Here is a 23,143-nt window from a genome sequence, read left to right as displayed (position 1 = left end):
CCCCAAAGGTCTGGGGGTGGGAACAGCAAAGGGTCCTCAGCCACAGCCCCCTCGTCCATGCAGACACCAACCACAAACCCGCCGGACCCCGCTGCCCTTATGGGGGCTGCTCTGAGCACAGCGAGGGAGAAAATCCCCCCCAGCTCCATTAAACCAATGAGGGAGCCAAGCCTTAATGCAGAGCCTGGGGCAGAGAACAGCTAAACTCATTGCAGTTGTTACATATGATATTAGATCAAGGTACAAGAGTCCACAGCCTGGCCAGGCACACCGCGGTTGGGAGGAGCAGTCTGTTCTCCACCTTGTACAAGCAGAGTGCAGAGGAGCCCAGCCGAACGCTGGGTGCCCGAGCTGCTGTGCCCAGCCCTGCCCTGTGTTTCAGAAGGGAGATGCTGCTCAAAACCCTCAGCATGGGCTGCAGGGGACTCCTTCGTACCAGGTGCATCGCTGGCCCCCAGCTCACACGCGGCCGTGTTTCCCCAAGCAGTGCCCAGCCCGGGGTGGTGGGTGCCGGATCAGGCCCCATGGCTCCCAGCCCAGCGCTTGACCCCAGGGAACCTCGGTGGGAAATGACTGTAAAGGCAATAAAAATGTTCTCGGAAGAAACCTGACGACACACTTGCCCCTGCCTCAAAACCCCCAGCTACGCAATCATGCTGGCGCGCTCCTGTTGTGGATGGGATTTGTTTAGGGCACTGCTATCACCCTTGTCTAGGGGTCACCGGTGCTGGGGGGTGAGGAGGACACCCCACAAGCTACAGACAGCTCCCCCGCAAAACCGGGGATTTAACGCCTCTTTCCTCTGTGGGATTTTGGCTGCGGCGTTTGGAGCCAGGGGAAGGCTGACCTCGGCGGGCACCGAGGCTCTGCCCCGCAGGTCGCAGCCCCGCTCCCCCGGCCCTGACGTCTTTTCCCACGCTGAGCCCCAGCGCTGCGTCACTCGCGGGAGCCTCGTGCCCCGGCACAGGTTGCAGCGAGGTGCAGAGGTCAGGAGGCAGCAGCCTGGTCCAGGAGCTGCAGCGATGCGAGAGAGCGCCTGGCAGGGAGCCACCGGACATAAATCCCCTTCCCGGGCATCCCGCGGGCTCTGCCTGCTTTGCCAAGCCCTGTTCCCCAAAGGAGAGGCCGGGGCTGCAGTGTGACTTCAAAGGCAGGGGGCCACGTCAGCCGGGGGAGGGTGGTCCCAGGATGTGGGGCCGTGGGGCTCCAGCATTTCCAGCTCCCCTTTGACCCAAGGCCAAGGAGAGGCACGTCTGCAGGAGCCCTGAGGAGCATTAGATGCTCTGGGCATGGCTTTCCCCTAGGAGGGACAGACGGACTCCCCTCCCATGGGGCAGCCAGAGCGGGATGCAGCTGGGAAGGGCGGAGGGATGCGGGTACCAGGGAAGGGGCAACGCCAGCCCGCTCCGGTCCCGGAGGAAGACAACCCTTCCCTGCCAAGGGGATGGCATCACAGCCCCCTCGGAAGGGAAACCAAGGCATAAACAGGCAAAACCAACTTACCCAAGCCCATCAGAGAACTGAGGCCTGTTGCCTTGCTGTGGCCAGTGCTAGCCCTGAGGCTGACCTGCCTCGCTGGTGGCACCAGGGCTCCAGGACGCCCCTCAGCACAGGGCTCCTTCCCCTGCGCAAGGGAAACCCCCGCAAGGCATTTTCCAGTCACCAGCAGGGATGAGCAGCTGGTGCATGGGAGCAGCGATGGAGAGACCTGACACGAGGCTTTAAATAACCTGCAAAGGGTGTGTTCGTGCACAGGGTTAGAGGAACCAGGGGAGCGGGAAGGAGCATCGCTCCGCCGGCTCGAAGGGCCGGAGCTGTGCTGGGAGCCAGGCTCTGCAGGGCAGCGCGGGAAGGACGGCCACAGGGACATCAGCCGGCTCTGGAACCACGCTGATTTTATCCCCAGCCCTTCAGGAGACCCAGACCTGCAAGGAGGATGCTTAACTCTTCCCACACAGCCTCAAAGCATCAGGCAGCTCTAACCAAAGCATCACTTAACCTGAATTTGCAACGACTGAAGGTAGCAGGCCGTCAGGCAAGGCTGCAACCTCCCCGCTCGATTCGTGCGCTGCTGCGGGAAACCTGCTGCAGTTTGCTGCAAAGGGCTGGGGTTTCGTACAATTATGTATCCTACAAAGAGCAGCTCATCTGGAAATAGCAGGGGAACGCTCTTAAGTTATTTCCACGCCTGCTTTCAAGGAGTCAAACGATTGAGCTAAGAGTGAATTCAAGGAAAATGCTTTCCAGAGAGATACAAATGCTTTCCTGCAAGATAAACACGTTCCTCTCTAGTGTCGAGCTGAACAAGCACGTTTCTTAAAATACAATTTGAAATATTAAGTCCTCCCCTCTCTAAATAGAATCATTAGGAAGTTTTACTGAATAGCCTTATTTCTTGAGGGACCTTTTAAAACAGTAAAAAAGGTAGATGCATTTCTGTCCTTCCCACACATTTCACACACTTTTTAGTTCATGGGTTTGTTGCTAGTAAAAACACACGAGGCTTGCGAGGATCCTTGTTCCGGATGACCGAAAAGCTCAAGCACAAAAGCAACTTTTGGGAAGGACTTAGAGGAGGCTCTGGATGGCACTGACACCGGGGGAATTCGGCCATTGACGTCAGCGGAGCCGGGGTTTCACCCAAAGTGCTTGCTTAAAACCAAAAACTGCTCTGGCAGGGCACATTGAAATCACAATTTACTGAACCAGAGGGAAAACATTCCCCTGCAATAAGCTCCAGAAATGCAGGCTCGGGCTCGCTGCTGCCTGCTCCGTCCCAGGGGCAGCTCACAGCGGTTCCCCGGTCACTCTGGGGCCGGATGGGAGGCATCCCCGCTGCCACCCAGCGATGATGCTCCATGCCGGCTTGATTTTCCCAGCAGGGTGAAGTGATGGGGGCACACACCCTGCTCATCCACGCTTGCTGCTGTGGGGATGGCGGTGTTAAACAGGGGGAATCACACCATCCTGCATGGGATGTGTCTAGGACCACTTCTCTTTCTCCTGGCGAAGCCCTGAAGACGAAGCTTGGCCAGAAAAGGTTGCTCTACAGCCCTGGTTTTCAGCTGGGGTGAACCAAAGACAGGAATTGCAGCTTGGCACTAGGGAGGCCACGGCTCTCGCTTACCTGCGTGATGTCCGAGGCCAGGCTTCCTCTCCCATCCCTCCTCCACAAGCAGCTGCCCAGCTCTTGCTCTGCTCCAAACCCCTCTGCTTAATCATCAAAGCTGGCCCTGATAGCAGCAGGACTAAACCCACCTCTACCTTCCTCCTGCCCACATCCAAGCTCATGCTAGGAGCTCTTTTTTCCCCCCCTCTTGAAAGCCTCCCACTGCAATCTGTGCTCGAAGTAAAGGCACCATCTCAAAAGCAGCAGCAAGGAGCAGCTTCCCCAAGCCAGACCTCCCAGGGACGCACAGCAACCCCACTGAGCCTCAGGGGGGGCTGCCCTGACTTATACCTGCTGGGAGCTCCTCCTCTGTAACCAGGGCTCAGCGGGGCTGCTGGGCTGGGGTTTGGGTGCCCAAATGAGTTTCCCCCCAGCAGCTGAGCTGGCAGAGCAGCTCCCAGCTCTGCTTCCACCTGGTGCAAACCTACTGCAAACCTGGGCACCGGAGCAGTACCTGCTAAGTGCCAACGGGCACTGCTACCAGCTCAATCGGGCTGCGCTTCAATCAGGAGGGAACAGGTTTAAGTCAAACTCATTAATTAATTCTTGCAAGTTAAGAAGGGTATCTGCACAGGGACCGGCTTTGATGTGATTGCCTTGGTTTAATTAAACTCCTGCTTGCACCCAGCTTCCCAAGTGCTCATAGAAACCTGGCTCGCATCCATTTAGCTTGTGTCTCTGATCGCACAGACCCGCTGAGTTATCCAACCAGTTCTCCGGCAGTGCTGGCTGTGTTCCTGGGGAGAGGAGTTTCTGCAGCCCGAACAATATATAACTCCTTTAAAATCATCTGATGTTAAGCTAGGAGAGCTCCACACTGTCCTCAGGTTCCTGCCTGCGAAGGTCTCCCTGCGAGCAGCCGGCCCCTCGCACGGGGGGATGCTCGTCCTCCAGAGCATCCAGCAGCGCCGGTCCTGCCTCGAGCAGGGTTTAAAAACACCTGACACACCTGGGCCTGAATGGTTCAAATCAGTTGCAGAGCGGACACAGAGGGGACCTGGTGGGCAACGCGATGTGATGGGCCCCCAGCAGCCGGCCAAAACAGCCACTTTCTGTCCCTACAGAAACACACTGGAAAGCAGCAGCTTCCCATTGCCCTCCCAGAAGGTGCGCGGGGGCTGCAAGGATGCGTGGCAGATGAAAAGGCACTGGGAATGCCAGTGGATGGGGCCGGATCCCTCTCCGGGCTGTAAGCCGCAGATCTCGGCAGGCTCCCCCGGAGCGGTGCAGACGTCCAGGTCGCAGGTAGGCAGCCAGCCCTCCCCAGCACCCAGTGCTGGAGATGTTCCCCTGGCTCAAACCCTGGCAGAGCTGTCCTGGTGCCCACCACCACCGTAGCTCCAGGCAGCAGCCAGCGGGTCCAGCTCTGCTCCCTCCTGGCCACATCCCGCAGGAAGCAGGTCTATGGGAAATGCGAGTCCTGGCCCATTGCTCAGAGATACCAGCACTGTAACTCTGTGTCTTTGCTCCAGCCCCCACTCCCACTCCAGCATCTCTCAATTAATTAATAACCCCAGATGTCATTTGCTTTTTCATGGTCGCTGAATTTGAACGGGGTAATTTATTCTCCTCCGATCAGGTCATGAAATGTTAATGTGGTTTAATGGGTGTTTTCCTAACCTCCCCTGCCCTCTCCCGCGGCTCCCTGGGCTCTGCTCTCCGCAGCCCACATCCCCGCGGGACGCATGGGAAGGCAGTGCCACGGCCGCTGCCTGCGAGCCAGGGCTGCCTGCAGTGGCCGGGACTCGTGGCCAGGGCAGCCAGGGCCGTGGCCACTGAAAGGTCCCTGTGCCATCTCCAGACATGGCCATGGGAAGGTGCCCGTGCCATCTCCAGCCACAGCCACTGGAAGGTGCCCGTGCCACCTCCAGCCATGGCCATGGGACAGTCCCTGTGCCACCTCCAACCATGGCCATGATGCCTCTTGATGACACTAAGAGGAGCCAAGGCTGGAGCAAGCCCTGAGCCACAGGAAAGGAGCACAGTCAGAGTTCGGTCTCAGACACACTTTTTAATTAAATCTTTCAACAGGGGAAGACAAAAAGAATGAAATAACGCTAATAATTCCAGAAGCCTGTCTGGCACAGCGTTTGGTCCCCGGAGCCTCTCTCAGAAGCTGCTCACAGGAGCCCCACGGGGCAGCAAGGCACCGTCCCCACAGCAGGGGTGGCTCTGGCTGGCGCTGAGGGTCCCGGGGCCAAGAGAGGCAACAGCTCACTGCAGGAGAGCCGGACCCAGGGCTTGCTCACGCTGTCCCATCTCCAGCGATTCGGCTCGTCTCGCAGGTCACACCATGGAGCTGCTGTCTCCCATCTTCTGCAAGAGCTGCAACAGGGACAGATCCTGATTAGCAGTAAAATTCTCCAGTGCATCCTCGGGGGGCTGCGGCGAGAGCACCGTGACCTTCCCTGGCTGGTCCCAACCACGGCGATCGGGATTGATATCACCTGAGGACTGCAAACCCCAAAGGTCACATCTGCCCGGGAGAACCGTGCCCAGCGCCCTGCTCACCTTGCTCAGCACGGGGATGTTTGCCAGCGAGCCCAAAAACCCAAAAGCCACTGGGAAAAAACTCCTGCACCAAAACAAAAGTCTCTGTTATCCCCATGCCAGGATTTCGCCAGGATGGGAGCAGCGGCGTCTCTGCTCGGGGCTGCAGGGCATGAGGCTTGCCCAGCTCCCGCTCGCCAGCCCGGGGCACCCATGCCACGCCGGGGAGCCGGGTGCTGTGGGACGGACCCGAAGAGGCTGATGAAGCCGTAAGCCTCCAGCAGCATGCCCAGGAGGGGCCACCGCATGAGGACGATGAGGACCCCCCCGAGGAAGAAGCTGGTGCCCTTCAGCTTTGGCCGCTGGAAGAAGAAGGTGAAGGTCCTCCTGAAGCCGATGATGAAGACCAAGCCGGAGAGGAAGAGGATCTGGGAGGATGAAGGGGAGCAGGTCAGAGAAGCCCTGCCCAGATGGACCCTTTGCTCCATCCTGGGCATCAGCGCCTGCTGCAGGGAGCCCCAGCCCCACCGTACTCACGTTCCCGAAGGCCAGAAGCACTGAGTCAAAGTACAAGAGCATCCCAAAAAGGATGAAGAAGAGGCCAAAGCCGACCAGTCCCACGCCGATCCCTGCGGAGGGTGGGAGGAGGGCTGAGATGGGGGCTCGGCCACGCAGCTCAGGCCCCACCTTGGGCTGTGGTTGCTCTCCTCAGCACCTCTCTGACCTGTTCCCTCCCAGAAGTGTACTTTGGATTTGTCTCCAAAGCTTAGAAACAGCCTTTCCATCTGCCTAAGCCTTGGGGAGACTGTCAGGTGCCCAAGAACTCCTCTGGGCTGCCAGATAAAGAATAAACCACAAAGAAAAAATGAACGGGAAGGTTGTCTCCAGCATTTTTCTGAACAGTGGTACAAAGGGTGTCTACAGGCAGCGGGTGGGAGAGGCTGGCAATGCTCTCCGGACGAGCTGGGCACCTCCCCAGTTGCTGTTCCCAATGCAGACCTGGAGCAGAGGGTGAGGGCAACCCTGGCTCTGCACGCCTGCGGTGCTGGTCCCCACACAGAGCCCTGCCTGCTCCCCGCATCCCGGCAGGGCTCCTGCCACATCCCCCAGGATGGGGCTTCCCATTGCACCCTCTCCCTGCCACGATGACTCCAGGCAGCAGCTTCCAGCCCCGGCTTGGCACTGTGGAGCATCCCCACGGTGTGCCCTGGTCCCACAGGGCCGGGCATCGCCACCGGGACACGGCCACCCCAGCCCGCCCGCCCACTTACGCTGGAAGTCGGTCAGAGACACCATCTTGCCGGTGGCGGGGCTGGGCGAGGGCGGGCACCCTTCCACGTGCCTCCCCAGCAGCGACCCTTGGAAAGGCCTTTAGTCCCCACGTCATCCTGCAAATCATTAACGGCCCAGCAGCGCCTGCCCCGCACCGGCAGCACCTCCTTCAGGCGGGACGCAGTGGCCGGGCATCGCTGCAGGGTGACATAAAGGGGCTTGTGGCCGTGGCTCCCTGCCTGGTCCTGCTCTCCCTGCCCCAGCCTGCATGGCCTCCCTGGGAAGGGATGGCTTGGAGCAATCCCCAAAACAGGGGGATGCAGGTGGCTGTGGTGTCCCTTGGGGTGTCTGAGTGGTACCTGGGGCACCGTGAGCCCCGCACGGCGCTGGGTGCTGCATGCACAGCTCCCTGCAGCATCATCACCAGTGCGTTGCGCGGGGCAGGGACCGTCCCAGCTCACAGCCAGGCTGCCCCGCGGGAGAGGGGAGCTTTGGCACCCGCCGTGCCCCAGTCCCGTCCAAGGCCCGGCCCCTGGGGTTTGCTGCCCGGTGCAGGGCCGATGGCTCGGCCAGACCTGCTGCCTGTGGCTGATGCAGGGTCCCTGCGTGGCACGTGCCACCCCTGGGCCACCCCAGAGGGACCTCTACCCCCGTGTCCCTCGGGAAAGCCCGCAGGGACCAGCTCCGCACATTTGCAAACCAGCCACTTTCATTCCTTGGCTTTATACAAACTTGCCAGGTACAAATATGTTTTTTTTAGTCCTCCAAGAGGGTTGGCTACTGAGCAGCTACAGCTAAACTAAAGTCCACTGGGAAAATACCCTCCCAAAACAAGGGGAGGAAGGAGAAGGTGCCACCAGCCCTGGAGCGAGCTACAGGCAAGGCAAGGCCCTTCCCGAATGGTTGAAATACTGTAGCCATTCGTCCGCTGCCTCTTCAGTCTAATATTAAAGTGTTATCTGAGGTCACCGCTAGACAAAAGGCACCGACACCTTGTTGTTTCTTAGATACTTTTATTTCTCTAACACTAGCAAAAAAACCCAGAAAACAAATGCCTCCCTTCCCACCCTCCCCAGTGCATAAATAGATTTCCTCCCAATGCAAATTCTTTCTTGGTTACAAGTCACTGGTATATGAAGTGTTATGAAAAATAATAACCAAAATAAAATTAAGTTTTTTTTAAAAAAAAAAAGAAAAAATGACCACCGGGTTCCACAATAGGGCAGCCATGGGGTCCCGGTGCAGTGGGCTGCACTCACACCTTGGGGAAGGCTCAGCCCCGGCCACCGCGGCACGGCTGAGCCGGGGCTCACCGGCAGCTTTGGGCACGCCAGGGGCAGGAGCACCGGGATGCTCCTTGTCCCCTCCTGTCCCCAGAGACGGGAGGAATTGCTGCCTATGGGTCTGCGTGCCCCCTCGGCTCCCCGCCGGGCAGCACGGCCTCTGCGTGGGCCGCAGCCGTGCACCGCGGGCCCGGCACGGCCCCGGCGGTGTCCCCACAGCCGGTGTAAGCAGGGTCTGCCCCGGTTACACGAGCTGGGGAGCCCGCCCCGGCCACCACGCCGCTGCGCTCAGGGACAGGGAAATAAACGCATCATCTCTTAAAACTTACAGTCTCTTTATATTTTATTTTAAATAAATTTGCTTTTAATAAAAGCAGAAAAAATATATATATTTTAAATAGGTTTTTTTTTCTTTTTTTTTTTTTTTCTCTGATAAATTGGCAAAGAATCTGCTTTTGTAACTCATTGGCAGGGCTGGTGCCAACAACCCTGCGGAGAGAGAGAGAGTAGCACAAAACAGTACCTCCCAGAAAAGAAGAGAAAAACAAATATAGATATATATTATAAATGTATAATTTCCATAAAACATATATTAAGGCATGTAATAGCAAAATAAAGGGCCAGCTTTATGAGCTAAGAGGGCTGCGGGAGGCTCGGGAGCGGAGCAGGACTCGGGGCTCCTGGGATCCTACCAGTATTGCTAAGATGGGGTGCGCGGGGGGCGCTGGGATGGAGGGGGGGCGCGGGGCAGGGGTCCTGGTGGGTGTTAGGATGAGGCCCGTAGGGAAACAGCTGCAGGACGGACGGTCTCTAGCTCCTCACTCCATCCTCCTTGTCCACCCCAGCCCCGTGGCGGCAGCCCTGCCAACTGCACAGCCTCCCGTGGGATTCCACTTCTCCAGGCGGAACCAGCTTTTCTCCTCCCTCCAGAAAGCTAAAGAAAAGGGTTAACTACAGGAAAACCAAACAAACGGAAGGGTCTGGAGTGCAATGGCGAGGTCTTGGGGCAAGATGCGGTGCCAGATTTTCAGAGGGGCAGAGACAGAGGTAACGGCAGGATGGGAGAGCAACCAGGGCGCTGCGCCCTGCCCCGAGGGCGAGCCCCACTGCTCCCGCACGGCCCCAAGCCCCTTCCCCTTCTCGTCACCATCCCCATCCACCGCAGAGGGATCCCTGCCAAGCCCGCGGCTTCGCCATCCCACCTCGCACCCCAGCTCCCCGCACCGCTCCTCTGCTCCTGTGCAACGTCCCCATCCCTGCCCAGACCTCCTGCTCCATGCCAGCAGCACACCAGTGCCCCGGCAGCCCTTGTACCACTCTGATCCTGAGCACATCGCTCCCCAGGCACCTCCGTGTCCTTCTCCCAGTCCCATCTCCATCCACCCTGTCCCCGACACAGCTCCTTCTTCCTCCTGCTGAGCCACCAGCACGAGGAGGGATGGGACAGGCCAGGCTCCGCTGGTTACTACCCCCAGCCAGACGGATGCCAAAAGCAGGTTCAGGGCACAGGGAGGGAAGAGGAGCCCAAGGAGCAGAGATGGAGCATCCAGGTCCAGCATAAGGTGGAAGCACCATCCATGGTGGGGACTGGATGGTCTCCACCCAGAAGAGCCCCTTCACAGACCTTTGGGAGACCAACACATCAGCACAGGGAGCCCAGGGAGTCCTATGCTCCCCCAGGGCTGCCCCAGCAGGGAGACAGCCGCTGTGCCGGGGGCTGCCGCTGCAGATGCCCCTGCCTGGCCGTCCACACAAGCCTGATGCCCAGGACACTGCCAATCTGTCTCTGTGCCAGCTGGCAGCCTGGGGGCTCCTTGGGGACCACGCTCCAGCGGACAACCTCCCGGCACCCGCACCTCTCCTCCAGGACGGCACAGAGCAGCTGGTGCTGTCGGCGATGCATCTCCCCGCTCGGCTGTGCCGGGTGGTCTCGCCATTGGTGGGAGGGAAAGGGGTCCGGGAGAACCGAAAACGATGGCGAGAGGTTCGGTGTCGTGTCAGGGCGCTAAAATGTGGCCCCGTGGAACTTGATGGTGCCGGCAGCAGCCAGGGCTTGAGCTGGAGGGAGAGGAGAGTGGGGCTGAGCTGCGCGTAGGGTGGCCAGTGGTGGGGCAGCCCCTGTGCCCACCCCACAGTCCCCTCCTGCCCTGCTCGGAGGAAAACCTAGCGCGGATTCAGCTCTATGCCCCCAGCTGCCTGTGGGAAATCTCCAACCGAGGAGGGGGACGCTGCGTCCCCCCCAGTTTGCAGCCACCAGTTTGCAGATGTGCCAGGGCAGGCGTCCCCCAGAGCCCGGCCCCGAGACCACTCCCCGTTTTGCTCCGTGTGTGGGCCCCCCCTGCCCACAGCAGCCTGCCAAATCCTCCTGCCCACACTGGGGTCCCTGGCTGACCCAGCCCAGGGGCTTCGCCTTGGAGGACACTTGCGCTTGGTCCATGGGAGGAGACGGGGCTGACGTGGCTCGGGAGACGTTAGCTGGAGCAAGCAGCGATGGACAGACGCCGGGCGCAGAAGCTCCCCCCGCCCGGCCCCCCGTGATGGAGAGAGGATGGGATGAAGTACGAGAGAAGAGGTGCTTACTTCATGGCTCAGACACGCATAAAATGGCTGTTGTCGGCGACCCGGGATGTTTCAGACGAGAGGGGGTTGGTCGGTGGAGTCGGGGAGGCTGGGGAGGTGGGAGGGCTTGGGGTAGCGCATTGAGCTGGAAACGAGAAATGGGAGAAGGGCGTGAAGAACACAAGCTGCCGGCAGCGGCGAGGGGAAGGAGGCGACCCAGCGAGAGGTTAGCGGAGGGGAGGAAACAGAGAGGAAGGAAGGGGGGAAGCAAGCGCGGTCAGGACAAACAGCCACAGCGGCGCCCGGCCGCGGCGTGCACACGTGAGCTCCCTGCAGGGCTCCTCATGGACAAGGCACGGCTGCCACCATGCTCGCTCGGGCACGGCGTGCCACTGCGTGCTGTGTGGCCAGGCGCTCCCATCCTGCAGCCTCGCCAACGCTTCTGACAAGGTGCCAAAACCTGCGCTGGGCCGAAGCGGCTGCTCCATCCCACGATGCTCAGCTCAGCGCTGCCACAGGGGAGGGCAGCCCCAGGCACCGCAGGCAGGGTGCCGGCAGCTGCCAGCATCACTGGGCTAGCTCTCCCACTGCACAGGGATGCCCTGCGCCAGGACTGATGCAGACCGCTCTCCTGCCTGTGTCAGCCCAGCCCCTTGCTCTTGCTGCCTGTCCAACCCATCAGCCGGTCCTGCATCCAACCTGCCCGATCTGCCCTGCCCTCACCCCTCCTGCCCGCTCGGCACGTAACACTACCTGCAGTCCGCAGGGCTGGCGACTCTGACCCTCCGTGCCTGCCCCATGCCTTACCCGAGAGCATGCGGCCCCGGCGGGAGGCCTCGGCAGCCAGCGCGCACGAGATCTCTATCCTCTTCTCCTGCTCCTGCAGCTGGGTCTCAGGGTCCTGGGGAGTGTCCACCTCCCCCTCGCCCAGAGGGATGACGTTCTGCAGGCTGTGCAGAGCACCCGGTGTCAGCACCCGTGCCTGGCCCCAGCAGGATGGACCCCGCGGGGATGGCCAAGGAAGGGGTGCAGGCGGGTGGCAGGGTGCACCCCGCAACAGCCAGCATGGACGTGGGCATGGGCACAACAGCCTCACCTGGATTTGGCAATGAGGGTCTTGATCCTTTCCACCTTCTTCTGCTTCTCCTTCATCTCCTCGGGGCTGAGCGGCGTGTCTGGCTCCAGCTCGACGTACCGCTCGGGGATGACAACTTTGTCCGGTGTGGAGAGCTGGGCACAGCGGCAAGGACTGAGCCAAGCACCAGCACTGGGGACCCATCCCTGCTCCAGCACCCACCTGCCCCGCTTGCCCCCAGCTCCCAGCACCAGTCTGGGCACCGCCAGTGGCTCCAGGATCCTGAGCGATGCAGGAGAACGGATCGACCCCCCGGTGCAGGGTGTGGAGGGAGGGATGCCCCATGCCCAGGCTGCCAGCTCCCCCAGGACAGCCCGTCCTCACCTCCTTGTTGATGTCCACATCATAGTGCTGTGGCTCCAGCTCCATCTTGCGCAGCCGAGCGATCTCCTCCTGGGGCGTCTCATAGACCTTGCCAGGGTCGTCGGAGCGCAGTGCTGCCTCCAGGTCGGAGATGTCCACCTCGTGGATGCTGCGGTGCCGGCGCACCTGCGAGGGACCCCAGCCCTGCTGAGACCCCCGGAATGGCACACTGTCCCCTGCTGCAGCACCCACTCCCTTCCCCAGCCCCCAGTGTCCCCTCTGCTGCGTCAGGGACCTCAGGCACCCTGCAAAGCAAAGGCCAGTTTGCCCCAGCCCCGCGGCCGGTGCAGGGACTCACCACCTTGTAGGAGGTGGGTGCCTTTGTGCCAGGGGTGTCGGGCTGCTGGCTGCTGGGGAGCTGCAGGCTGCGTCGCTTCTCCTTCATCGAGCCGCTCTGGTGGCGCTTCATGCGGTCGATCTGCTCCTCCACGCTCATCTTCACCTTCGTCTCGTTGGCGAACACAGCGCTCTTTGGTCTCTCCTGGGGAGAGCCCAGCCCCACGGTCACGCACCCCTGCCTGCAGCAGGGTCAGGCCCCATCCACCCAGTGCTGCAGCCCTCTGGAATGGGGCTGCTCAGCCTGCTCCTGGGGTGGGGGGAAGGTGCCGAAATACCCCGGGGGGTCCCGAGGAGCTGGATGCTGAGATGTGGAGCCATGCAGGGACGGGCTCCCCTGTGCGCTGCCCCAGCTCTGCAGGCTGTGATGCAGCCCCAACTTTGCTAGCCCAGCCACACCACCCTGGCCCCCAGCCCCTCGACACAAGCCCTACCCCAGAGCTGAGCCCGTTGGCCATGCCGCCAGTTCTCCTCCTTGGCACGCCAGCCACAGGCACCACCTCCTCCTCCGCCGGAGACTTGGTCCTGGGGGGGACGATGCCCACTGCGGAGCAAAACGAAACACCAGGCTGAACCTCCCCCAGGGATGAAGGGCAGGGTCCCAGCAAGATGCTGGGTGCTCCTGGCAAGCATGGGGATCCTGCTGGAGTGGGACCCGCCGACCCCGGTGCCCTACCCTTGTTGAGAGCCGCTTGCTTCTCCACCTCCTGCTCCTGCCGGCTCTGCGGGAGCCCCTCGGTGGGGGGCCCAGGGGGGGCCGGTCGCTGCGACTCTTTTTTGCTCTGCTCAAAGCTCGGCTTGGGCTGCAGGGGAAAGCAGGTCCTTGGTGAGCCGCTGTCCTGCTCGGAGGCCATGCTCTGCCTGGGGACAGACCCACCGCTCTCCGCAGCCACAGGGTGACATACGGCCTGCAGACACACTCCCAGGAGTGGACGGACACACAGACACCAGCCAGGTGGTACCAACACACCCCAAACATGCAGGGAGAGGGGCTGGCAGAGCTCTGCAGCTCTCTCCCCTGCTACATCCCAGCCCATTGGGCCTGGGCATCGATTGCTGTCCCCATAGGACAGGCTCCTGCATGGGAAAAGCTTCCTGCAGGCGTGACGATCCCACCACAGCTCGGAGGTGGCACCTGGGAGCTCCAGGACAGGGACACCCTGCCTCTGCTGAGCTCCAACAAGATCCCGTGCCCACAAGAGGGAACAGGGTCCTATGAGGGCAGAAGTCAAGGCAGACACTGGAGAACAAGCAGAGGGCCGTTTTTGGGGTCCTTCCCTCCCTGCATCCCCTGAGCACAGCCTGCCTGGGGCCCGGGCACTGGTGCAATGGTGCTGGTACAGTGGAGGGGTACGGCAACAAGCTGAGGAGCCCAATGTGCCCCCCTCGACTGCCCTGTGCTTTTCACAGAGATCGCGCATCCCGACACCCCTTACACCCTGTGGATCAGCACGCAGCCACGACCGCGCTACCCTGCAGCTGCACGGCTGTTGGAGATGCCACTTGCGCTCGCAGCGGGGTCTGTAGCCCTTCCCAACTCAGCACGGCCACTGCCTTGCAGTGCCAGCCCCTGTGTGCACTCATCCTGACCCCCTGGCCGCAAGGATGCTTGTGTCTCCAGGTCCAAACCTGGCCCCTTTCCCCAGCGGGAGCACAGCCGAGACATCACCAGCAGTTCCCAAATCCTGGTTTCCTCTGGGTGGGCTGGAGTTGGGGGGGTCACCCCCATCGGCAGAGCTTGCCAGTACTGCATGGTGGGGAGTGGCGCCGCAGAAGGACAGCAAGAGAGGCGAGGGCAGAGGAAAGCAGAGGGGCTGATACCAGGGGCCGCAGCAGCTTCGGGGGCTGCCCAGGAGGAGCCAGTCACCGTCCTGAGTGAGCGCAGCGGGTGCTGTGCGTGGGTGCAGGGGACCTGGTGGGGACATGAGGGCCACGGCGAGGCTGCTGAGGAAATGCTGCCCATTGCTCCCCTTGGAGAGGGCAGGTACGAGCCACACGCTGCTGTCCGCTAACCAAGTGCCACCTCCATGCTGTCCCCGCTGCCAGGGCAGAGGGTGGGCAGCCCTCCCACCCGTCTCGTCCCAGCCCCTGCCAGCTAAAGTCTCAGGGAGGAAGAGGACGGGGCCGCTGCTGTGGGGCTGCTCTGGAGGGGTTTCGGTACCTGTCCCCTTTTCGCCTCGCTGCCTTGCTGCCAGGAAGGGGAGGTGGGGTACGGCCAGAGGCGGCTCTCGCCGGGGAGCGGAGGAACGGTCGGAGGAGACTCCAGGGGTACGTAGGACTTGGGGAGGGGAGGTCGAGGTGGGCCTGGTTCCTGGGGTGGAGAGGAGCGTGAGGCGTGAGAGCAGAGACACTGACAGCCAGGAAGGAAGAGAGTTAGAAAAAGATCGAGACAACACACAATGGAAGCGTCGAGCCAAGGAAAGGAGGAGGGAGAGCAGCCGGCCACCGCTCCCGCGGCCCCGTGGTCTCCGTGTCTCCACGCAGAGGGGACAGCGCTTCCCACCTCCCACACTGCCCTTGCTGCTGCACGTCCCCCCAGGGCAGCGGGGCCAGGCAGCGCCGGGGGGCTGCCCAGGTGAGGGGCTCCCCAGCTTGGGGCTGGCAGCCCCCAGGAGACATTGGAATCGCCTCTGCGCAGCCAGGTGGGGTTGGGGAGTCCCCAAATTCCACCCTAAACTTCACGTGAATGAAGGTCAGACCAGCGCTGCTGGACCCTGAGCAAGGGCAGCGAGAGGGGTCTGTGGTGGCAGCAGGAGCTGGTCCTGAAGCCAAAGGCTGGAGCTGAGCAACTTTCAGCCTTCAGGGCTGATTGATGCAGGAGCCCAAAGGCTGCAAAGCCCAGCCACAGCCCCTGTAAGGACCCCGATGTCACCGGGGGACAGCACAGCCCATGCATGTGGCCAAAACGGTGCCCCCCAGGCAGAGCCATGAGGAAACCCAGCCACGCTGGGGACCCGATGATGGCAAAGGACTCCCTAGGGACGCCCCAGCTCACTCACCTCGCTGGGTCCTGGCTTGGTGGGAGAGCCCTGGGAGCCAGAGACGAGGGAGAAGGGGCTGAGGGGGCTGGTGAGGCTGGCCGAGCTCAGGGGGCTGGCGGGGCTGTTGGAGCTGTACGTCCCCGAGGGGCCAATGGCCACTGCAGAGAAAAGCAGAAATAAGTGCGTGCACCAGGGCCTCCACCTCCCTGCATGGGCGCTGCCGTCCGCATCACGGCGGCCCAGGCACCGGGGATGCCCCAAGCTGTGGCACACTGGGGTTGGTGCTATGCGAGGGCACGGATGGACCCTGCTCACCTCTGTGCTTGGCAGTGTCCGTGCCGCGGGATGGGTTGTTCTTCCTCAGCCCCTCCATCACATCTTGGATCCGCCAGATCTCCTTCTGGATCTGCCGGTTGAGCATTTCATTCTGGAAGGCAGAAAAGGCAGTGGTCAGAATGGTTCCCACCACTGCCAGCCCCACTGCACCCCAGCCCCGCTGCACCCCAGCCCCGAGCGGAGCTGTGGGACCCACGGGCGCTCAGCTGAGGCAGACACAGCTCGGGGGGGTCTGAGCCATCACACCCACGGCTCGTCTCCTGCCAGCAGCCATCTCTCCGCTCTCCCAGGTCCCCGCCGCAGGCTGGCGGGAGCTGACAGAGCCCCAGCAGCACAGGGAGCATTGGGCTGCAGCCCCTCGATGGCACCCAGGTGCCCACGGTTCCTCAGCCCCTCTGCCCTTGCCTGTGGCCAAAGCTGGACACCCAGGGCTGAGCACGGAGCACCCACTCGCAAACCGGCTCTTTCGGGGGAGTAGAGGGCTGAAGGAACCAGGGGGTTTCCACCTCCATGGGGATGGCGGGGGGACCCTGGGACTGGCAGAGGGACCCTGGGGCTGGTGGGGTCCTGCTCACCTGGATGTCCAGGTTCAGCTGCTCCCAGAGGTCGTCGTGCAGGGCGGACACCTCGCTCTCCAGGCTCTCGTACTCAGCAGTGCTATTCGCCAAGGCCTGTGGGGGAAAGGTGGGTGGGTTAGGGGGTCTTTGGCAGGTTTCTCCCCTGGCTGGCAGCAGCCCTGGCCAGCACAGCAGGGGAGCACCCAGGAAAGCACGAGGACGCTGCACCCAACACAACCCACCCTGAGCCATGGAGGGGCTGGCAGTGGGGCTGTGCCCCAGCCAGGCTGTGCCCGTGGGAGCGCCCAGTGCCAAGGGCACAGCAGCGCAGGGGAGCCAGAGATGGAAGCAGGAGCTGAAATGGCTCTGGGCACGTGTGCCAGCTCGGCACCACGAGGGTTAATTTGCTTTGTCCCCAATGAGGGACTTTGGCTCCTCTGGGACCTCAGCCAGCCAAGGGGATTTCCCTTCTCTTTTTTTTACAGGAAGGGAGAAAAGGGATCGCGGCAGGTGGGGGAGACAGTCCCGGCGGCGGCTGCTCGGGGCCGGTGGGACGGGGAGCGCAGCGGAGGGGGAGCCGGTTACCGTGCTGGCCTGCGACAGCTCAACACGGATGTTGATGAGCTGGTTCTGGAGCGATTCCTTCTTGTGCAGCAGCTTCTCTGGGTAGGCGGGCTGGCTCCCGAACATCTCCAGCTCCTGGTGCGTCCCCATCAGGGCACTCTCCAGGCTCTCCTGGAGGGGACAGCAGGAAGATGCAGCCGTGAGAGCCCGGCCAGTGCAGGAGCTGCAGTCCCCCTCCTTAACAGGCCATTAACGCACGGGGAGTCCTGGGACCATGGCATGGCCAGGACATCTCCTCCAGCTCAGAAAATCCCTGCTGAGCTGTCCCCAAGACAGCAGGACATGTCGCTTCCTCGCCACGAAGGTGCTGCCTGGGCACGGCCATGACCATGCAGCCAGGTTCGTCCCCGGATGGCCGCTTGAGCTGCCCACCACATACCTTCTCTGCTCGGAGCTGCTGCACCAGCCTCTCCTGCTCCCGCAGCACCTTGTTCTGCTCACAGAGCTTCCCCAGCAGCTTCTGTCCCCAGGAGGGAAAGAGAAAGGGAGGAGAGAATGAGAGCCCAGAGATGGGGTGCGCGGGGTGCACCCGTGCAAATGGCTCCGTGCTCAGCCGGGAGACGGGATGCAGCTGGGACATGGCCCATGGGGTTGGCTTGATGGGACAACACATGGCCCTGGGGAGTGTTTCCAGCCCACTGCTCTCATTGCAGGGACCTCATCCCCGGCCAGGGTGACATGGGCCAAACCTGGACATGGGGCAAGACCAAGCAGCTAAGCTCAGCGGAGGACTTAGTCCCCGAGCAGCGCACACTGCACTTGGGGCAGCACCAGGTCCCACCCGGCTGTGAGAGAGCACCTGGGGACAGCAGACCTGCTGCGGGGGACGGGGACAACAGCACGGGGCAGAGGAGAGACACACAGGACAGATGTTTGCTCTTACATCGGTGTCTTGCTCGCTTATCTTGTAGGCGTGCAGCGTCTCCCTGTAGGCCTCCGGGAAAGGCGTCACCTGCAAGCAGAGCGTGGGGTGAGCCCGGCTCCGGAGCCCCCGCGGAAGGTGAGGCAGCTCCCAGCCCCTCTCCCAGCCCCGGGAGCGGGGAGAGAGAGGCGAGAGCCGAGTCTCCAGAGGCGGCAGGTGCTCCCTGCAGCCGGCACAGCCGGGCAGACGCAGGCATCGGTCGGGAGGCAGCGGGTGAGCAGGCAGCGTGGGATGTCGGGGCTGGAGCTCTCACCCTGGCCAAGCCCGGTGGCTCGGATGAACACGCAGCCTCCCTCCCCGTTCCCAGCCCCGGTGCCCATGGCTGGGCGAGCCATGGGAATTAGCCGTCTCCGCAGGACGCCAGGAGCTGAGTTAAAGAGATGCCTTGTGAATCATTAACTGCCTGGTGTATAACTGCCACCATTTCACAGGCAGGGAAACAAAGGCAGAAAGATTAAGCTGTAATCCCACTTAGCAGAGTGGAAACACCTATAAATCAGCAGGTCCATCAGGGCCTGTTTACCATCCGGCTTCTCTGTGAGTCATTTTCCTTTCCTGGAAATCTAAATTACTAATGGGACCTCAACAATTCAATGCCTCCAAGATCTTGAGATGAAAGGCATAAGATAGGAAGAAGGGGATCATTATTGCTAGAAAGCAAGACGCTACTTTAGAGCCATTTAAAACTACAGGACAATGCAAATAGTCCTGAACCTGGGAAATGCCCAGCACTGGAGGCAGAGCCTGGCGGACGGGGATGCTGCTGCCTCCAGGCAGGGAGCCCCGCCAGCGCAAGCATCTCAGCACCTCCAGCTTTGTCCTCCAGCATGTCCCCGCTCCCTGCGCACAGCAGATGGGAACAGGCACCTTCCCTTCATTGGAAAACCCCAGCGATCACCTGGTCGCTGCAGGCTCGCGCAGCCAGGAGATGCCCTGGGCAGATGGCGGGGCCCCACGGCCCCCTGCCCGGGGCTGGCAGCACGATGGGCTGCGGGTTGCGGTGCACCTGGAGACACGTTCCAGGGTGACAGGAGCTGACTGTGCTTGGAGGTGCAGCCCAACATCAGCAGGGACATCCTGATGCTTTTGCAGCCCTCTCCAGGCAGGGAACAGAATGAGCCAGAGCCTCAGGGGGTGAAAGGCTGTTTTCCCTCCCTGTTATGAGAATTATTGCTCTGGTTTAAGAGCCTTGGGCTGGATTCCTGTCTTTAAGTCATCCCACGCCTTCTCCTTGCCTCATCAACACACGATGGCAAACAGAGGGTGAGCAAAGCACCCGAGTCCAGCCCAAATGAGGATGAGTTCTGGACCGTTGCGTCCCTACCTTGTGCTCTCAGCACAGGGATTTACTGGGTTTTAATGGCTCATGGATGGATTAGCAAAGCCTGTGATGGACTAGCAGGTCACCGAGAGCGTGATGTGCCGGAGCCGCATGGATGCTGGAGTCTGCATGAGTGGAAATGGCAGGAGGTGACCTCAGGGATGAAGCGCGGGGCGGCTGGCGTGGCTGCCATGCACGAGCCATGCGCGGCCCGGCGGCCAGAGGCTTACTTGCATGTAGAGCTGAGCCCTAGGGGAGGAGGTCTCCACCATCCTGTTCACCATACTGATCAGGGTTTCGCTCTCGCTCATCTGCGGCAGACAGGGAAGGAAAGTTCAGAGGTCAGCAGAGATGTGCTCGCGTGCTGCGGTGCGCAGGTGCCATTGGAGCAGCGGCGTGGCTCAGTCCAGGAGCCCTCAGGGCATTGGGCTGCAAGATGCCACCTCCAAGAGATGTCCCAGGGGCTCAAGCCACAAGGCGACGGCTGCCCCAGGCTGCTGCTGCTCCATTTTGTGCAGTCAAGAGCATCCTGGGCTGGTTGCACGCCCTGAAAACTTTGTTGAGGGGAAGACACAGATAAAACCGAGCCAGCCCCAAGCTGGGCAGCAGCAAACCGCACACACAGACACAAGCTTGCACAGAGACTCCACATCTGCAACGCACAGTGTGGTCCCAGCGGACAGACAGACGGGCCCCCCTCCTCGTGCTGACAAACGGCTCGATGCCCTGCCCTTGCGGCGGAGCCGGGGCTGGGATGGCCCCGCTCAAGGCACAGATGAGCTCTGGGCACAGGGGAAGGTGATGGAAGCCTGGGGTTGGGGACAGCAGTGTCCCCCTCTCCAGTCCAGCAGCCTCAAGCAGCGGAGCCGGCTGGGAACAGGGTGCTCCCGTGGCGATGGCACATCGCGGCCGTGCTGCCCGGCAGGGCAAGGGTGCGACGGTGCTCAGCATGCCTGTACCTCCCCAGAGCTGCAGCTGGCTGGCAGCGCTGCCCTGGGCTGTGCCGAGCCCTCCAGGGGAGCGGGACAGACCCCAGCCCCGGGGCCCATTCACAGCCCTGCAACCCAAAGAGTTTGGCTGCTCTCACTGCTGCCAGGACGTGCAGCTGGCAATGGCTGCAGGGTCCCTCAGTACCGTGCAGTGGAGCCGCTTAAATCAGCGGCACCGGAGCTTCACCACTGCCTTTGCCTGCAGAAATGCTGCAGGAGCCTGCAGCCCAGAGCGGACGATGCAAGGAAACGTGCCCCTGTGGCCACAACCCTCAAGGTCCAAGGGGCGATGGCAATTTAAGCACAAACCAGGGACCAAACACTGCGTGGGGCAGGTCAGCAAGGTGGGGTGCAGCCAAGGGAGCCGTCCCCGCGACCGGACAAACAAGGAGAGAGAAAATAAAGCAGCAAGCTGTTTGAAAAGAGATACTTGACAGTGTCACTCCGAATTAGTCTCTCCAGAGGTCAGCAGGAGAGGAGGAGGAGATGCAGAGCCTTTTTAGGGAGTGTTTTAAAGAGCCTCGGAGAGCGAGCATTGCTGCCGACGGCTGTGAAATAATCCAGAGAGCTTTTATTGCAGCGAGTGCTCCTGCCTGTCCTTGGCTCTGCTCCAAGGCAGACACAGATCTTGGCGATTACTGCACCGATGGAGATTTGCAGACTAATGAGATTGTCTCTGGAGCAGCTCCCTTAGTGCAAGCCTGGCTTTTGCAGGCAAGCGCCTGGGCTGCAGCACTGGCCGACACCTCCTGTCCCTGGCTTTGACTTCAGCCTGGGCCTGCTGTTTCCACCCCACCAGTCCCAGGGGTCTCTCCCGGCCAGATTGCCCCCACCCCGCTCCTGGGATGAAGTCAGTTCACAGCTTTCCTTCCAAACACCCCCTGCCACGCAAAAATCTGGGAGCTGCTGCTTTGGTGTCAGTCCCAGTGAGTGCCTCACCCCAGCCCTGCATCCAGCCTCCCGCCTTCGAGGAGGAACAGGGCCAGCGTGTCACCGAAACCACCTCGCACCCCGCTGGCTCCCCACAGCTCGTCCAGCCGCCCCCGGCACTGGGGGCACCAGCCCCAGGACCCTGCAGCAGCCCGGCTCGCACCAATGCTGGAGGCACTGCTGGGCATGGGGACGCGCCATCCAGCACGGTCGTGCTGGCACCACGCACCGGTGTCCTGCACTGCCCCGAGCCAGCGCGGTGCAGACCAACCTGGTGCGGGTTTCAGAGCTGGCTGCACCCCGGGAGCAGCTCCCTGAGGCCCCGGGCACGTGGGAAGCTGCCCTGGCTCCCCCCAGGACCCCCCACCAGCTCCAGCACACCACACAGAAGGCACTGTCAGGGGGATTTTTCTGCCAAGCAATGAGCGACCCTACAGACGGGAAGGATGGAAGAAGCAAACCAAAGACAACTCGTGCCGCTTTAATGCCAAGAAGGGTGAGAATGGATGTTAGGGGAAGAGATGCTGCGCTGGACGGGAAGGGGACGCCGCAGGGGACAGGGCACACGGGGACGTAAGCAGTGTGATGCTTGCAGCCAGCTCTGCCTACCTGCTGGTCCAAATACTCTAGGTTTCTTTGCAACTGAAGGTCTAAAAGTTCATCCTACCAGGAGCCAGCAGGCATGCGGCAAGAAACGAACACACAAAACATATAAAAGAAGAAGCAAAGCGGTTAGGTGAGGGCTACGGAAATGCCAAGACCTCTCGGCCGGGGAAGCGAGGCACCTCCCTGGCACAGAGCCGGGAGAGCTGCCAGGGATGTTCCCTGCGGGAGACCCACTCTCCTCCCGGCTAATGGTGCCTGGGAAGAGGTACGGCCCTTTCCCTGCATCTCTGGCTAGTGAGGATGGATGGCAGCATGGGTGGCTTATGGTAACTCGTGCTTCTCCCTCCTCCAGTGACTGGTCCTGTCTTGTGGTTTTGGGACCGCGCTCTGCGGGGGGATCTCCCGGTCTCACCCCACCAGCTCCAACCCCTCAGCGCTCCGAGGGGAAACACAACGCAGGAAAAAGCAGCAGCTGTAGCCAGAAGAGAGGAAGCAGGAGGGGGAGAGGTGCAGGGTGTGTGCCAGACTCAGCCCCGTCCTTGCCAGGGACTGCCGTGGGGGTGACGAGCCCGGCCCAGCATCGCAGGGCGTATGGGGGTCCCAGGGCATCCCACTGCCCCTGTGACCTGGGGCAGGGACCGGGGGTCTTTCCACAAGGACTTCCTTCGGGCATGGCTGGGAGGGACCAGAGACACCAGTAAAAGGACCTGCGGTCCCGACCTGCCCCAGAGCAGCCCAGCTCTGACCCAAAAAGCTGCCCCTGGAGCGGAGCCGTTCCTCCTCGGCTGTCCGAGCAAGGAGCCCCTGAGCTGGCCCACCTCCCCGACGGGCTCTGTGCACCCCGGTCCGCCGGGGCTCAGCCCCTCGGCGCCATCAGTGTACGTACCATCTTGTCATGGACGGTGGGGGATGCCGGGTAGTGGTACGGATACATTCCCACAGGGATGGGCCGTCTGTCGCCCAGATAGTCGTACTGAGAAGAGAGGAGACCCCCCACCCCAAAACCAGAGACACGTGAGAGGTGTGCGAGAGGCCAGAAAGCACGTGCAAGGGCAGACCCCAGCCCCGCAGCAGGGTCAGCCCTGACTTTGGGGCACGTAGCAGCACGACAGGGACACCAGCGCTCCCTGCTCCGGAGCACAACACTCGTGGTGGCCCTGAGCACCCCTGGGATGGGATGGGAATCCCATCCCCTCCTGCCCCATCTCTCCAGGCTCGCAGCAGCACAGGAGCAGCCAGGAGGGAACAACTGCAACCTGGACAGCTTTGC

The 23,143-nt window shown here is 61.6% G+C and overlaps 2 protein-coding genes across 5 annotated transcripts in view; both read right to left on the bottom strand.

The window, feature by feature from the left end:
* Nucleotides 1–5,206: 5,206 nt before the first annotated feature.
* On the bottom strand, nt 5,207–7,005 carry GOLT1A (golgi transport 1A). Its single transcript, XM_009465601.2, has 5 exons — nt 6,931–7,005; nt 6,197–6,288; nt 5,909–6,087; nt 5,681–5,744; nt 5,207–5,494 (listed from the first exon to the last, which is right to left on the bottom strand). The coding sequence occupies exons 1-5, from the start codon at nt 6,953–6,955 to the stop codon at nt 5,456–5,458; spliced, it is 399 nt and encodes a 132-aa protein (XP_009463876.1). The 5' UTR covers nt 6,956–7,005; the 3' UTR covers nt 5,207–5,455.
* A 1,025-nt stretch (nt 7,006–8,030) lies between these two features.
* PLEKHA6 (pleckstrin homology domain containing A6) overlaps nt 8,031–23,143 on the bottom strand; it is a 53,117-nt gene continuing 38,004 nt past the window's right edge. For 2 of the 4 annotated variants that reach the window (XM_087762293.1, XM_087762296.1), the window contains 18 exons: nt 22,760–22,846; nt 21,877–21,930; nt 19,579–19,659; nt 17,989–18,057; nt 17,485–17,565; nt 17,067–17,216; nt 16,500–16,595; nt 15,904–16,015; nt 15,607–15,746; nt 14,769–14,918; nt 13,284–13,410; nt 13,042–13,151; nt 12,570–12,752; nt 12,233–12,397; nt 11,870–12,003; nt 11,581–11,723; nt 10,795–10,918; nt 8,031–10,272 (listed from right to left, as the gene is read on the bottom strand). In XM_087762293.1, the coding sequence (XP_087618419.1) occupies nt 10,803–10,918; nt 11,581–11,723; nt 11,870–12,003; nt 12,233–12,397; nt 12,570–12,752; nt 13,042–13,151; nt 13,284–13,410; nt 14,769–14,918; nt 15,607–15,746; nt 15,904–16,015; nt 16,500–16,595; nt 17,067–17,216; nt 17,485–17,565; nt 17,989–18,057; nt 19,579–19,659; nt 21,877–21,930; nt 22,760–22,846 (1,998 nt within the window). In that variant the 3' untranslated portion in view covers nt 8,031–10,272; nt 10,795–10,802. Of the gene's footprint in view, nt 10,273–10,794; nt 10,919–11,580; nt 11,724–11,869; nt 12,004–12,232; nt 12,419–12,569; nt 12,753–13,041; nt 13,152–13,283; nt 13,411–14,768; nt 14,919–15,606; nt 15,747–15,903; nt 16,016–16,499; nt 16,596–17,066; nt 17,217–17,484; nt 17,566–17,988; nt 18,058–19,578; nt 19,660–21,876; nt 21,931–22,759; nt 22,847–23,143 lie in introns of all 4 variants that reach the window. The other 2 variants (XM_087762294.1, XM_087762295.1) reach the window with 2 other exon arrangements.

This window comes from Nipponia nippon, unplaced genomic scaffold (genome assembly GCF_047370975.1).
Source record: "Nipponia nippon isolate SJK-2023a ecotype South Korea unplaced genomic scaffold, ASM4737097v1 scaffold_25, whole genome shotgun sequence".
NCBI classification, from domain to species: domain Eukaryota; kingdom Metazoa; phylum Chordata; class Aves; order Pelecaniformes; family Threskiornithidae; genus Nipponia; species Nipponia nippon.
The sequence above is the reverse complement of the archived record's forward strand: the minus strand, read 5'-3'. Positions and strand labels throughout refer to the sequence as shown.

Coding starts and splice junctions, on each gene's coding strand:
- GOLT1A (XM_009465601.2), bottom strand. CDS start 6,955: ATGGTGTCTCTGACCGACTTCCAGC. Junction 6,289..6,930: donor GTCTCTGACCGACTTCCAGC/GTAAGTGGGCGG, acceptor CACCCTCCGCAG/GGATCGGCGTGGGACTGGTC. Junction 6,088..6,196: donor TGCTTCTGGCCTTCGGGAAC/GTGAGTACGGTG, acceptor TCATCCTCCCAG/ATCCTCTTCCTCTCCGGCTT.